The sequence below is a fragment of the Oncorhynchus kisutch genome, linkage group LG9, assembly GCF_002021735.2.
Source record: "Oncorhynchus kisutch isolate 150728-3 linkage group LG9, Okis_V2, whole genome shotgun sequence".
Lineage (NCBI taxonomy): Eukaryota > Metazoa > Chordata > Actinopteri > Salmoniformes > Salmonidae > Oncorhynchus > Oncorhynchus kisutch.
In genome coordinates, this window is record NC_034182.2 from 20,636,078 (window position 1) to 20,652,054 (window position 15,977).

Below are 15,977 nucleotides of genomic sequence, written 5' to 3' on the forward strand. Positions count from 1 at the left end.
TGGTGCCCGGAGGGTAGGGCTGCCGTCTTTTCGGCTCTTAACCAACCATGCAATTTTTTGGTTCTTTTCGCGTTGTTCATAACTTGTTTTGTACATAATGTTGCTGCTACCGTCTCTTATGACCGGAAAGAGCTTCTGGACATCAGAACTGGGATTATTCACCTCAAATTGTAGTTCTTCTTAAATGAGTCGGACACAAGGGATATACTACGGACATCCGACCAGGCCCAGATCCCCGTGATTCGCTGGAAAAGGAAATGTAGGTTTCGCGGAAAGAGATGAGTATCAGGTGACGAGTGGCTAATCTGCCCTTACCTTCTGTTCTGTAGCTAACGTTCAATCGCTGGAAAATAAATGAGACGAACTGAAAGCACGTATATCCTACCAACGGGACATTAAAAACTGTAATATCTTATGTTTCATACAGCTGGCGGTTTTCATCTGTATTTTTCGTAGCTGTCTACATAACACCACAGACCGAAGCTGGCACTAAAACCACACTCAATGAGCTGTATTCCACCATAAGCAAACAGGTAAACGATCATCCAGAGGCGGCGCTCCTATTGGCCAGGGACTTTAATGCAGGGAAACTTAAATCAGTTTGGCCTAATTTCTATCAGCATGTTAAATGTGCAATCAGAGGGAAAACAATTCTAGACCACCTTTACTCCACACACAGAGACACGTACAAAGCTCTCCCTCGCCCTCCATTTGGCAAATCTGACCATAACTCTATCCTCCTGATTCCTGTTTACAAGCTAAAATTAAAGCAGGAAGCACCAGTGACTTGGTCTATAAAAAAGTAGTCAGATGAAGCTACAGGACTGTTTTGCTAGCACAGACTGGAATATGTTCCAGAATTCTTCCGATGGCATTGAGGAGTACACCACATCAGTCACTAGCTTTATCAATAAGTGCATCGAGGACGTCGTGCACCCAGGGATGGTACATACATTACAGGTAACATTCGCACTGAGTTAAAGAGTAGAGCTGCCGCTCTCAAGCTTATAAGAAATCTCGCTATGCCCTCCAACGAACCACCAAATCCTGTACTTCCTGATGGGCCGCTCCCAGATGGTAAGGGTAGGTAACAACACATCCGCCATGCTGATCCTCAACACAGGGGCCCCTCAGGGGTGCGTGCTCGGTCCCCTCCTGTACTCCCTGTTCACTCATGACTGCACTGCCAAGCACGACTCCAACACCATCATTAAGTTTGCTGATGACACAACAGTGGTAGACCTGATCACCGACAACGATGTGACCTCACATGAAGGTATGCTACTGAGATAATGAGCTTGTTTGTTTATTTTGATCCCCAGTAGCTTTTGCAGAAGCAGCAGCTACTTTTCCTGGGGCGCTTGCTGAGCTGAAGGGATGCTACTGGGCTAAAGGTCAGGAATTGACATTGATTGATGTCAGGTGATTGTCTACTGGTATTTGAGGCAGAATTCACCTCACACAAGGACATTAGCTCTGTGGAACACAATTCACATGATTGATAACAATAGCTATGTAATTTTGTACTAATCAATCACACGTAAGGTTATACCCGTAAAGAGAAGATGATATGTGGCATTAGCCAAACATGCAGTCCTGCCAATACAGTGTGGACTTGTTGCAGTAAAACAGTCTTTCTCTTGACAGAGTGGGTTGGAGGCATGGCATACCTAAACCAAATCCCTTGGCCCCCTATTGGCCCCTTTTGTCTTCAACACGACGGGATTGACATGGAATTTAGAGTTTAGTAGCTCAGTTTCCGAACAGTTGCGGATTGCGGAACTGTCGTAAACCGTCTAAACTTGTGTCCGGGCACCTGTTTACATGTTCTCTCGTTAGAGAAAAATATGAGGTCTGGAAGCAGCTTAGGGTACTCCAGTCCTCAGTTTACTTTAGCCTAGCCAGGTTCACTGTAGTCGGTATCAAATCAAAACCAAATCAAATTAAAATGTATTTGTCACATGCGCCGATGACAACAGGTGTAGGTAGACCTTACAGTGAAACGCTTACTTACAAGCCCTTAAACCAACCATGCAGTTTTAAGAAAAATATAGTTTTAAGAAAGTATTTACTAAAATAAACTGAAGGAAAAAATAAAGGAAAAAAATATATAAAAAAATATATATAATAATTAAAGAGCAACAATACCAGGGGTACCGGTACAGAGTATTATGTGCGGGGGCACAGGTTAGTTGAGGTAATTGAGGTAATATGTACGTGTAGGTAGAGGTCAAGTGACTATGCATAGATATGGGTGATACAGTCGGTTAGGCTACAATTGCGTTTCGCAAGAAGAATTCATAGGTTTAGTGGGAGAAACACAAAGTGGAACATTCCCATAGATGTTTACCAGTAAAACACACACACACTCCCATTCCCCCCAGCCATAACCTTCCAAATGATCTTGCTCACTGTTTACGAAATGTGAAAAATAAATCTGATATTGATTAAGGATGATCACCACGTCTTTTGTCATGAAGTGCAGGTAGCCTAGCAGTTGAGAGCATTGGGCCAGTAACCAAAAAGGACTCTGGTTTGAATCCCCAAGCCGTCTATGTGAAGAATCTGTTGATGTGCCCTTGAGCAAGGCACTTAACCCTAATTCCTCCTTTAAGTCTCTCTGGATGAGAGTGTCTGCTAAATGACTCAAATTTAATTGTGTTAACAATATTTACAATATTTTGCTTTGGTTCCTGTTTGGATTCATTTACACAACAACTTCCTCTACTTGCTAAGGATGGCCTCTTATTGGATGGCCCACATTGGTGGATACTTTATGAGTATGTCTCTCTCTCCCACTCCCTACTCCTTCTCTTCTTTTCCTTTCTCTATGACATCTCTCCATCTTCCCTTTTCATCTCTCCCTCTCGTGTTGTTTTCCCTCTATATCACCGTAACAGAGTCAGAGTGAGGTCAGATATACACTACCTGTCACACAGACTGACACACGTTGACAGACCAGACTACTAGATTTACATTTACCAGATTCCTGACTGTCCCTTTAACAACATCCCATCTCTCACACAAAAGGTCCCTCCATTCCTCTACTCCTCCATTCCTCCATCCCTTCATCCCACCAGCCTTCTCTTCTTTAACAACGTACATTATATTTTTTTACAGAAAGGACAGGAAAGACAAGTGGCTAATGTGCACTCTCTCGCTCCCTCTCTTTCCTCGATCATTCCATCCATCACTCCATCTTGCAATCCCTCCATCCATCTCTCCTCAAACAGACCCACTAAGGCGGGTTTAGTCGTTTTTCTTTGCATGACAGTTTGTTAACATCATGGTAAAATACAGTATGCACTACCTGATGAGGTCACTTAGAGATCAGTCAATCAGGTTTAACTGTCAACGAGGGACTTTTATGTTGTCAGGCAGGGTTAGGGAGTAACTGATTACATGTACATGTTATCTGTTACATGTAATCTGATTACAAAATAATTTAACCAACAGAAATATTGTAATCATATTACAGATACTTTTAAAAAACTAGATCATTACTTCTTGGATTACTTTTACATTTTAGTTTGCGAGAATGTTTTTTATTTTTTTTGTCTTCTGTTTTCTCAATGACATTTAATTCAGGTTTGAAAAAAGGCTCATGTTTAAGTTTGTTCCATCTGAGCGAGTCTTACCTGACCACAAGTCAGAGACGACTATGACACACCAAATGTTTGTTGGATCCTTTTTGTCTTCTTCTTTGGCCTCTTAAAGGGAGAGTAATCCGATTACATTACTGAATGTGGTGGGGGGGGTTGTTGTTGTGTACAATACTCCTTCCCTCACGTTGTGTCGAGGAGCTGGGTAACACTTTGATTGACAGGTAGTGGAGTGATGAGGTATGATCTAGCACTTAGTAAACAGGGAGACTTCTGGGAAGAAACACAGAGGGGCAATACTAAGGCCTGAACATGTGTTATCAGAGCAGTGATGTGATTATTAAGGTGGATGTTTAACAGCACTGAGGTATGTACCTGGTGTTTGCTCTGTCAAGTATAAGCAAATAGGTCTGATTGATTGATAAACATTGGTTAAAAATTGAGAGACAATATTGGGTTCCTTGGAGATGACAGACTCACATCTGTATGTCAATGGCTGTTGGATGTTGGATGTAGTGTGTGTCTGTATTTGTGTGTGCTTGTCTGTGTGCAATATTTTGTGAATGGTAAAGAAAATCTCAAAGAACCCTCCTCATTAAGAACACGTTCTACGACAGGCATAGAAGTCCACCCAATCCAAGGCAGCTCCTTCTGCTCCAAAGCCTGTTTCATCTCTTATCTCAACACAGAAATGAAATCCTCATCTCATCTCTCTCTCTCTCTCTCTCTCTCTCTCTCTCTCTCTCTCACTCTCCCTCTCTCTCTCCTTGTTTGTCAGAGAGTGTAAATGAATCCTTCTCTCCCGCCCCGAAGGGTGTGTGTGTGTGTGTGCGCTCGTGTGTGTGTGTGTTAGGCTTGGGCAGTATAACGTATACCAGGATATTTTGAAATGCAGGGGTAACTTAGTTAACTATCTAAGTAAGATGTGCCAAATAAATTATCTCCAGCTCAGGGCTCCAGCTATGCATTTGGTTTGCTAGCTTACAAGATCAATCTTCTTGGTTACAGTATTGACTATCAATCCCCTCCTGGATAAAGATCCCTTCTGCCTAAATTGTTTTGTACAGAATTTTATTCGTGTTTTTATTATATGCCGTGTATATATTATGTTTGGAAATAAAATAGCTCCCCTTGTGTGCACTGCCTGTAATACCGTATACCCCGTTATGGTACAGGAACGGTATTACGGTATGAAAATCTGCATAATGCCAAACCCTAGTGTGTGTGTGTGTGTGTGTGTGTGTGTGTGTGTGTGTGTGTGTGTGTGGGGCCGCAGATTAGTCCTTAAGTTCCACCCTATTGTACATCTCCCCCACTGGCTTTTCATAGGGAGGCAGGGAAAGTAGAGAGTCAAGGTGTGGTGTCTTTAAATGAATAATCCTTTAGAAGACACTCACACACACAAACACACGCACACACACACATACACACTTGGCGTGGGAACCCAATAGAGTAGGGCATCAACATGTGTGGTAGGGTACTTTCACATCAGGATTTTGACTGGGCTGGAAGCTGAATAGAGAGAGAGGGAGTCCCATGACAAAAGTTTGACGGCTCCCTTTTCTTTGTCTTTTTGTCTCTCCCAGTGTTATTTTTCTCTCTTTCTGTTTGATCCATTGTTCATTGACAGGCCTACGTCTGTGTATCCATGTGTTTCACTGAGCACATGTCTGAAGTAGCATGTGGAGACCATGGCCTCTCTCTTTCTGTCTTTACGCTCTCTCTCTTTCTCTCTCACTTTTTCTGTCTTTACTCTCTCTCTCTCTCTCTCTCTCTCTCTCTCTCTCTCTCTCTCTCTCTCTCTCTCTCTCTCTCTCTCTCTCTCTCCAGTGGAGTAACCTTGCCCTGCTTCTGTCACTCTGATTAGCATGAGTGTGGAGATCAGAGGAAAGAGTGCGGGAAAAGAGAGGGAGAACTTGACCAACAGAGAGAGCGAGAGAGGGCAGACTTTCCTTTCCCTCTCTTTCTATCTACCCCCCCCACCCCCTCATTCACTTCTATTTGTTAAAGAGAACCCCCCTGTAAGAGTGAGGTCAAGAGTTTGAGGAGGTAGCTAGTGACATGTCTGCTGGTCATGTGAAGTGGTCTATGATCTATGAACCTGGGACTGTGTTTGCTCAACGTTTCAGCCGCAACAACCTGTAGGGGTGTTCACCATGCACCTTGTGGTGTACACACACACACACACACACACACACACACACACACACACACACACACACACACACACACACACACACACACACACACACACACACACACACACATACATACACACACACACACACACACACACACACACACACACACACACACATTCACATCTGTATGGCCAGACACCACAACAGACTGTGAGGTCCTCTTACAGGGCCCCTGGGATCCTGGGCCTAATTCCATATAACTTTGGCCTTGCATTCCTACCCCTGTCCCTTCACCTATCACATCCCCTACCCTTTCACCTCCACGAGGGGCCCTCCATGAGGGGTATAACTTACACTCACACTACAATCACGAACACACTACCCGTACAGACACACACATAGCTATCACAACCACCTCACTCTTTACAACCCACATCCGTACAGCTCCAAACCCTGTCACCTTTCGCACCCCCTCAAACCCCCCCTCTCTCTCAACCTGTATTCAGGGGTAGATGTAAAATAGTACATTTAAATCCGGGGCACTCAAATTAATATGATGTGCTACTTTTGGTATGGTATGGTATGTGTTCATTTGTGGTTTTCCATCATCCATCTCGTATGATATGTTACAGATAACAATTTGATATTTTACGAATTGCAATTTGTACAATATTTTAAGAATTTGCAATACATATGATATGAATTCCAATTTGTTGTGGCTAACGTTGGTTGGGTGGCTTAACGCTGGGTGGCTAATATTAGCAAGTCCAGGGGTTAAGGTTATGGGAAGGGTTAGCTAACATGTTAAGTAGTTGTAAAGTAGCTAAAAACAGTAAGTAGTTGCAAATTAGCTAAAATGGTGAAGTTGTCCACGGTGAGATTTGAACACGCAACCTCTGGGTTGATAGACGTTCCCATTATAAGCCTACCTATCGATGCCGACCAACCACCCTCCTTTCATTTTTGTCTTCAATAACCTTCTGTTTCATGTAACCATACCAAATGTAACATGTACTAATTTGAGTGTCCCGGGTTTTTGTTTACTGTGCCACGTCTAGTCTATGAGACCAGGCTGCTCACCTCCCCAGGACGCAACCGACACCCTTTCATCCCTAATCGCATTGAAACGCCATCCCTGACCCTTGACCTCTAGCTAGCCCCTAGCTGGCCCCTAGGAGCCCCTAGCCCAGGACTGCTGCTGGGTTGTTTTAATCCTCTATGAAAGGACCTATATTGCATTGTTCCCAGTCCCAGACGGTCTCAATATTGACTGACTGACAGACTGACTGGCTGTTCATGAGTAGGCTTCGACTCTGTGTGTAGACCTACACGCAGAGTTTCTCACATGAGAGGTTGTTTTCCGTCCCGCTCTGGTATCTGAGAAAGGAGCACGCGCATTGTTCTGTGAATGGGCTTTGGTATGTGTGAGGTGGCTTATGTACTTTATCTATGCTAATAGTGTGATGGATTTGAAGTTGTTGTAGGTATTCCAACGAAGCATAACGTGCAAGGACTATTGAGACATGCACCTATCTTAAAAGGCTAGCCTTCAGCCACTATGGTCCTGGCGTTTGGAACAGCCTGCTGAAGGATCCGAGGGCCCAGAAACTGTAGAAACCTTTTTAGAAACCTTTCTAACTGTGCTTTTCAGTCATGCTACAGTATCTATGTTATTGATTTTATCCCATTTTATATATCTTATACATTTTAATCTATTTTAATGCATCTCTCAGTCCACTGTTATTAGTGTTCTTATTTTTACTCTCTTAATTTGTCCAACTTTGTTTTACCATTTAAATGTGTCTCGTTTGTATCTTTCTCACCTTTTATTATTTTATTTCGGACTTTGAAATGCATCCGCTTTCTTTAAGAAATGTGCTTGATGAATAAAGTTTGATGTGATTATTGAAATGTGCTTGATGAATAAAGTTTGATGTGATTATTGAAACGTGCTTGATGAATAAAGTTTGATGTGATTATTGAAACGTGCTTGATGAATAAAGTTTGATGTGATTATTGAAACGTGCTTGATGAATAAAGTTTGATGTGATTATTGAAACGTGCTTGATGAATAAAGTTTGATGTGATTATTGAAACGTGCTTGATGAATAAAGTTTGATGTGATTATTGAAATGTGCTTGATGAATAAAGTTTGATGTGATTATTGAAACGTGCTTGATGAATAAAGTTTGATGTGATTATTGAAACAAAAGCTGTATTAAGGTTGACGCGTGATTGATAGACTACGATAGCAGATCCCCTATGTGTTCCCCATGTCAGAGCTCTACTTATAAGATAGTGGTTAGACTGGCCTGGTATGTGGCACCCGGTCTTTTCCTCTCTATTTAACATATTTCAAATATGTTAAATGTGCTGTGTATTTGTTTCAGTGGCATGATCAAACCCACTACACATCTTTAACAAAAAATCATGGTGGTTGTTTATTCCTCATATAACGCTTTTCATCGTCATAAGATATTAGTTAGCAGACGTGGATCCAAAACATAGATCAAACACTTATTCTATATTATTCCGTTGGTTCAGTTGTACCCGGCAAAGACAATCAAATCAAATGGAGCACTTGAAAGTGTTGGTCCTAGAGGTTAAGTCTGGCACTGTATGTGGTTCTCTCGCTCGCCCTCTCTCTCAACTCAATTCAAAGGGCTTTTTTGGCATGGGGAACATATGTTTACATTGCCAAAGTAAATGGAATAGGCAATAAAACAAAAGGGAAATAAACAAGGGAAACATGAGTAAACATTACACTCACAAAAGTTTTTAAAAGCGTATAGATGTTTCAAATGTTTTATTATTGGTTATGTACAGTGTTGTAAAGTGTGCACGTAGTTGAAGTATAAAAGGGAAAAGTATTCAGACCCCTTAACTTTACAGCCTTATTCCAAAATGTATTAAATCAATTTTTAAAAATGATCCGCAATCTACACACACTACCACATCATGGCAAAGCGAAAACAGATTTTGGGGAATTTTTGCAAATGTATTAAAAATCAAAAACAGAAATTTATTTACATAAATATTCAGACCCTTTGTTATGAGACTCGAAATTGAGCTCAGATCCATCATCCTGTTTCCATTGATCATCCTTGAGGTGTTTCTACAACTTGATTGGTGTCCACATGTGGTAAATTCAATTCATTGGACATGATTTGGAAAGGTACACACCTGTCTATACTAGGTCCCACAGTTGACAGTGCATGTCAGAGCAAAAAACCAAGCCATTAGGTCGAAGGAATTGTCCGTAGAGCTCCGAGACAGGATTGTGTCGAGGTACAGATCTGCGGAAGGGTACCAAAAATGGTCTGCAGCATTGAAGGTCCCCAAGAACACAGTGTCCTCCACCATTCTTTAAATGGAAGAAGTTTGGAACCACCAAGGCTCTTCCCAGAGCTGGCAGCCGAGCCAAACGGAACAATCGGGGGAGAAGAGCCGTGGTCAGGGACGTGACCAAGAACTCATTGGACACTCTGACAGAGCTCTAGAGTGTACCTGTTTTAGCTTTGTCATTATGGGGAATTGTGTGTAGATTGATGGTGGGAATTAAAAAATATATACATTTTAGAATAAGTCTGTAACCTAACAAAATGTGAAAAGGTCAAGGGAAATGAATATTTTCCGAAGGCACTGTAGGTTGTATTTGCAATGCTGTTTGTGCTCCACTGGTTGCCCTTTTGTCATGGCAATGACACAAATCTTGCTGCTGTGATTGGATAGTGCAGGTCTCTCTATCTCTCCCTTGTGGCTCAATTGGTAGAGCATGTGGCTTGCATGGGGCTTGCATGGGGCTTGATTCCCACTAAGGCCAACCATATGAAAATGTATTCCCACCTCAAGTTGCTTTGGATAGAAGTGTCTGCTTAATGGCATACAGTACACAATGTAATACTAACGGTCTCTCTCTCTCTCTCTCTCTCTCTCTCTCTCTCTCTCTCCAGGGGACGACAGGAGAACCGTGTAATGGGTTGGACTGTAGTGGGGGATGCAACTGTAATCCAGAGAAAGGCAGCAGGGTAAGACATGAATACATCTCTATTCTCTCTCCCTCTCACACACATTCACATCTGTGACTGACACGCTGGATTCGGTCTTATGTACCAACATTTGAAATGGTGTTTTTTTACATTGGATAAAAATAGAGACTTGGATCTAGAAAATCAGATATCATCGACTACAGTTGAGCAACAATGGGAAAGTAATTCTGCTTTGAAAGTTGATACACTTGTAACCCCACTTTTGAGAAAATGGCCCTTGAATGTTTTGATTACTCCTGTTGGAGAGCTCTTCTTCACACCCTCTTAAGCTTTAGCCCCACCCATCTCTTTAAGGATTCACATGTGAGGCCATGTGCTAAACATGTGAGTGAGTATGGTAGTGAATTAAACAACCAACGATTTCAAGACTAAAGGCTGGTTTAAACTACGTCTATCGACATGTCTGTAGAAAGTTGTCTCAGTCACATCCTGAACATTCTGTTGTTGTCCGACATGAAACTTGTTGTTGTCATTATGTAAAAGTATAAACACAAAAACAAGCCTGGTCATCCAAAATAGCATAACTGGTGCATTTTAACACCAATAAACCTATCCATTTAAAAATTAATTGAGTATATGTTAACCTAGCAAACCAGGCAACTAAAAGCAACTTTCTAAACAATGTTTTGGTTCATTTCAGGGTTGTTAGCTAGCTAGCTAATGTTAAGTTAGCTGGCTAGACAGTTCAAATAATGACCATATCATATAGCTGACAGCATCTTAACTTTAATTTTTGCGTTCATTATTACAGGAAAATAAACTCACAACAAGATCATTACAAGTTATTGGCGAGCTAATTACAGAAAAAAGCTTATGGTTGTGAGTGTAACGAAATAGAAGTAGGACATTCTACTGGAGAATTTTAGAACTTGGACACTGTCTCATTAGCCTAACGTTATATCCTAATTTGACTTTGTTGCAGGTCATGTTGTTCTTCAAATTACCGTCTCTGGTAAACACACGCTATATTAAATCAAATCTATGTTTATTTGTCACATGCACAGGATACAGAAGGTGTAAACGGTACAGTGGCTACTTGCATAGTGGGTCTTTTGTTTAGACATGTTAGCTACCTAAACAATGAATCATAATCCCAACTCATAACGTTACTACCCTGCATGAATATGCAGGTAGCTAAAGCTAACCAAATAGGTTCAATGTTTGCTAGCTAGCTAACATTAGGTTATAATTAGCAATGCAAATGGCTCTGAGATACAAAAAATATTACTACACCGATCATACACGTAACGTTAGCTAGCGAACCAGACAGCTAGCGTTCTCTAGCTAGCTATCAGTACACTTTACAATGAACTTACAATGAAAACAACTTTCTGACAAAATTAGAAACGTATGATATCTGAAAATGTAGCTAGCTAGATTCTAATGGCAAATGTTCACATGTTCCAGGAGGCATTTCTATAAAACATTTATTTTTAAGTTCGAATGCCTCTCCTGTGTAGTAGTGATGCGCAACATACGCCTAGTTTCCTGAAACGAGTCACACATCTATTCTTCCTCTCCTACTACAGGAGGCACTATCTTGGCTTCTCGTCCATATCCACGCATGTCACAATTGTTAATTTTTTTAATGTTTTATTGTCGCATACACCGGATAGGTACAATCAAATGTGTTGTTTTATGAAGTTCAAAGCAGACCTGGGTCAAATACTTTAAGTACTAGAAAACACATACTGTTGCATTGAAAGTCTGGTACAGTGCCTTTGGGAAGTATTCAGACTACTTGACTCAATCCACATTTTGTTTTGTTACAGCTTTATTCTAAAATGAATTAAATCGTTTTACCCCTCATCAAGCTACACACAACCCAATAATGATAACCAAAAAGAGGTTTTGCTAATTCTTTGCTAATTTATTACAAATTAAAAACTGAAATAACACATTTACATAAGTATTCAGACCCTTTACACAGTACTTTGTCGAAGCACCTTTGGCAGCGGTTACAGCATCTTGAGTATGACGATATAGGCTTGGCACACCTGTATTTGGGGAGTTTCTCCCATTCTTCTCTGCAGATCCTCTCAAGCTCTGTCAGGTTGGATGGGGAGCATTGCTACACAGCTATTTTCATGTCTCTCCAAAGATGTTCGATCAGGTTCAAGTCCGGGCTCTGGCAGGGCCACTTGATCAAATCAAATCAAAGTTTATTTGTCCCGTGCGCCGTTTACAACAGGTGTTGAAATGCTTACTTACACGCCCTAACCAACAGTGCAATTGTTTTGTAAAAAAAATAGGTATTAGGTAAACAATAGATAAGTAAAGAATGAAAATGATTATTTTTTTAAAGTAAAATGACAGTGAAAATAACAGTAGCGAGGTTATATATAGGTGGTACCGGTACAGAGTCAATGTCCGGGGGCACCGGTTAGTCGGGCTAATTGAGGTAATATGTACATGTAGGTATAGTTAAAGTGACTATGCATAGATGACAAACAGAGAGTATCAGCAGCGTAAAAGAGTGGGTTGGCGGTGTGCGGGGTGGCGGGACACAATGCAAATCCGGGTAGCCATTTCTTTACCTATTCAGGAGTCTTATGGCTTTGGGGTAAAAGCTGTTGAGAAGCCTTTTGGTACTAGACTTGGCGCTCCGGTAACATTTTCCATACGGTAGCAGAGAGAACAGTCTATGACTAGGGTGTCTGGGGTCTTTGACAATTTTTAGGGCCTTCCTCTGACACCGCCTGGTATAGAGATCCTGGGTGGCAGGAAGCTTAGCCCCAGTGATGTACTGGGCTGTACACACTGCCTTGCGGTCAGAGGCCGAGCAGTTGCCATACCAGGCAGTGATGCAACCAGTCAGGATGCTCTCGATGTTGCAGTTGTAGAACCTTTTGAGGATCTGAGGACCCATGCCAAAACTTTTCAGTCTCCTGAGGGGGAATAGGTTTTGTTGTGCCCTCTTCATGACTGTCTTGGTGTGCTTGGACCATATTAGTCTGTTGGTGATGTGGACACCAAGGAACTTGAAGCTCTCAACCTTCTCCACTACAGCCCCTTCGATGAGAATGGGATGCGTGCTCTGTCCTCCTTTTCCTATAGTCCCCAATCATCTCCTTTGTCTTGATTACATTGAGGGATAGGTTACCTTAGTGTTCTTGGGCACAGGGACTATGGTTGTCTGCTTGAAACATGTTGAAAATGTCAGTGAAGACACCTGTCAGTTGGTCAGCACATGCCCGGTGCACACGTCCTGGTAATCCGTCTGGCCCAGCTGCCTTGTGATTGTTAACCTGTTTCAAGGTCTTACTCACATCGACTACGGAGAGCATGATCACACTAGAGGTCGACAGATTAATCGGAATGGCCGATTAATTAGGATGGCCGATTAACAAGTTTTCATAACAATCGGAAATCGGTAATATTGGACGCCAATTAATATTATTATTTAACTAGGCAAGTCAGTTAAGAACACATTCTTATTTTCAATGATGACCTAGGAACAGTGGGTTAACTGCCTTGTCCAGGGGCAGAACGACAGATTTTTACCTTGTCAGCTCAGGGATTCAATCTTGCAACCTTATGGTTTACTAGTCCAAAGCTCTAACCACCTGCCTCACGAGGAGCCTGCCTGTTACGCGAATGCAGTAAGATGCCAAGGTAAGTTGCTAGCTAGCATTAAACTTATCTTATAAAAAAACAATCAATCAATCATAATCACTAGTTAACTACACATGGTTGATGATATTGCTAGTTTATCTAGCGTGTCCTGCGTTGCATATAATCGATGCGGTGCCCATTCGCGAAAAAGGACTGTCGTTGCTCCAACGTGTACCTAACCATAAACATCAATGCCTTTCTTAAAATCAATACACAGAAGTATATATTTTAAACCTGCATATTTAGCTAAAAAAAATCCAGGTTAGCAGGCAATATTAACCAGGTGAAATTGTGTCACTTCTCTTGCGTTCATTGCACGCAGAGTCAGGGTAAATGCAACAGTTTGGGCTGCCTGACTCATTGCGAACTAATTGGCCAGAACTTTACGTAATTATAACATAACATTGAAGGTTGTGCAATGTAACAGCAATATTTAGACTTAGGGATGCCATCCGTTAGATAAAATATGGAACTGTTGTGTATTTCACTGAAATAATAAATGTTTGGTCTTCGAGATGAGTTTCCGGATTCTACCATATTAATGACCTAAGGCTCGTATTTCTGTGTGTTATTATGTTATAATTAAGTCTATGATTTGATAGAGCAGTCTGACTGAGCGATGGTAGGCAGTAGCAGGCTCGTAAGCATTCATTCAAACAGCACTTTCGTGCGTTTTGCCAGCAGCTCTTCGCTGTGCTTCAAGCACTGCACTGTTTATGACTTCAAGCCTATCAACTCCCGAGATTAGGCTGGATTAACTGATGTGAAATGGCAAGCTAGTTAGCGGGGTGCGCGCTAATAGCGTTTCAAACGTTTTTTTGGTCCTCCAATAATCTGTATCGATATCGGCGTTGAAAAATCATAATCGGTCGACCTCTAGATCCCACAGTCGCCCGGAACAGCTGATGCTCTCATGCATGCCTCAGTGTTGATTGCCTTAAAGCGAGCATTAAAGTGATTGGGCTCGTCTGGTAGGCTCGTGTCACTGGGCAGCTCGCGGCTGTGCTTCCCTTTGCAGTCTGTAATAGTTTGCAGGCCCTGCCACATCCGACAAGCGTCGGAGCCGGTGTAGTACGATTCAATCTTAGTCCTGTATTGGCGCTTTGCCTGTTTGATGGTTCGTCGGAGGGCATAGCAGGTTTTCTTATAAGCTGAAGCCACTCCTGCATTGCCTTGGCTGTGTGATTAGGGTCGTTGTGCTGTTGGAAGGTGAACCTTTGCCCCAGTCTGCGGTCCTGAGCGCACTGGAGCAGGTTTTCATCAAGGTTCTCTCTGTATTTTGCTCCGTTCATCTTTGCCTCGATCCTGACTAGTCTCTCAGTCCCTGCCGCTGAAAATAAAGAGTTCAATCATGGTTTCATCAGACCAGAGAATCTTGTTTCTCGTGGTCTGAGTGTCCTTTAGGTGCCTTTTGGCAAACTCCAAGCGAGCTGTCATGTGCCTTTTTACTGAGGAGTGGCTTCCGTCTGGCTACTCTACCATAAAGGCCTGATTGGTGGAGTGCTGCAGAGATGGTTGTCCTTCTGGAAGTTTCTCCCATCTCCATAGAGGAACTCTAGAGCTCTGTCAGAGTGACCATCGGGTTCTTGGTCACCTCCCTGACCAAGGCCCTTCTCCCCCGATTCCTCAGTTTGGCTCGGTGGCCAGCTCTGGTAAGAGCCTTGGTGGTTCCAAACTTCTTCCATTTAAGAATGATTGAAGCCACTGTGTTCTTGGGGACCTTCAATGCTGCAGATATTTTTTGGTGCCCTTCCCCAGATCTGTGCCATGACACAATCCTGTCTCTGAGCTCTACAGACAATTCCTTCGACCTCATGGCTTGGTTTTTGCTCTGACATGCACTGTCAACTGTGGAACCTTATATAGACAGGTGTGTGCCTTTCCAAATCATGTCCAATAAATTGAGTTTATCACAGGTGGACTCCAAGTTGTGGAAACATCTCAAGGATGATCAATGGAACAGGTCACTTGAGTTCAATTTCGAGTCTCATAGCAAAGGGTCTGAATACTTATGTAAATTATTATTTTCAAAAAAACTGTTTTCGCTTTTATAATTTATGGGGTATTGTGTGTAGATTTCTGAGGATTTTTATTTATTTAAATCAATTTTAGAACATGGCCGTAATGTAACAAAAAGCACTGTGTAAGCATACTCTCAGTAAAATGTAGAGTTCTGGACTGTAACAGGAGTTTAGGCCAATGCAACAGTGTTTCTTGTCATTCTTTACCACAACCAATGGGGTAAGAAAAGGTACAAAGTCTAAATGTTGTAGTTGCCTTCGGAAATTACAGCTTTGGTCAAATTACATGTTTTTCGTCTCCAACAAATCTAAACATTAGTTGTGTTGAGCAAAGTTATTGTTGCAGTGTTGGTCACATATTAACAGGACATTTTACATTTCAGTCATTTAGTCTTTTATCCAGAGCGACTTACAGTTAGTGTATTCAAACAGTTAGTGTATTCAAACAGTTAGTGCATTCATACAGTTAGCGCATTCAAACAGTTAGTGCATTCAAACAGTTAGCGCATTCATACAGTTAGCGCATTCAAACAGTTAGCGCATTCATAC

General features: G+C 41.9%; 1 protein-coding gene across 6 annotated transcripts in view; it reads left to right on the forward strand.

Moving 5' to 3' along the window:
- Positions 1-15,977, forward strand: part of LOC109896348 (collagen alpha-6(IV) chain) — a 162,101-nt gene that overhangs the window by 70,329 nt on the left and 75,795 nt on the right. For all 6 annotated transcript variants that reach the window (XM_031832084.1, XM_031832085.1, XM_031832086.1 and 3 more), the window contains one exon: positions 9,697-9,771. In XM_031832084.1, coding sequence (XP_031687944.1) covers positions 9,697-9,771 — 75 coding nt within the window. The remainder of the gene's footprint in view (positions 1-9,696; positions 9,772-15,977) is intronic.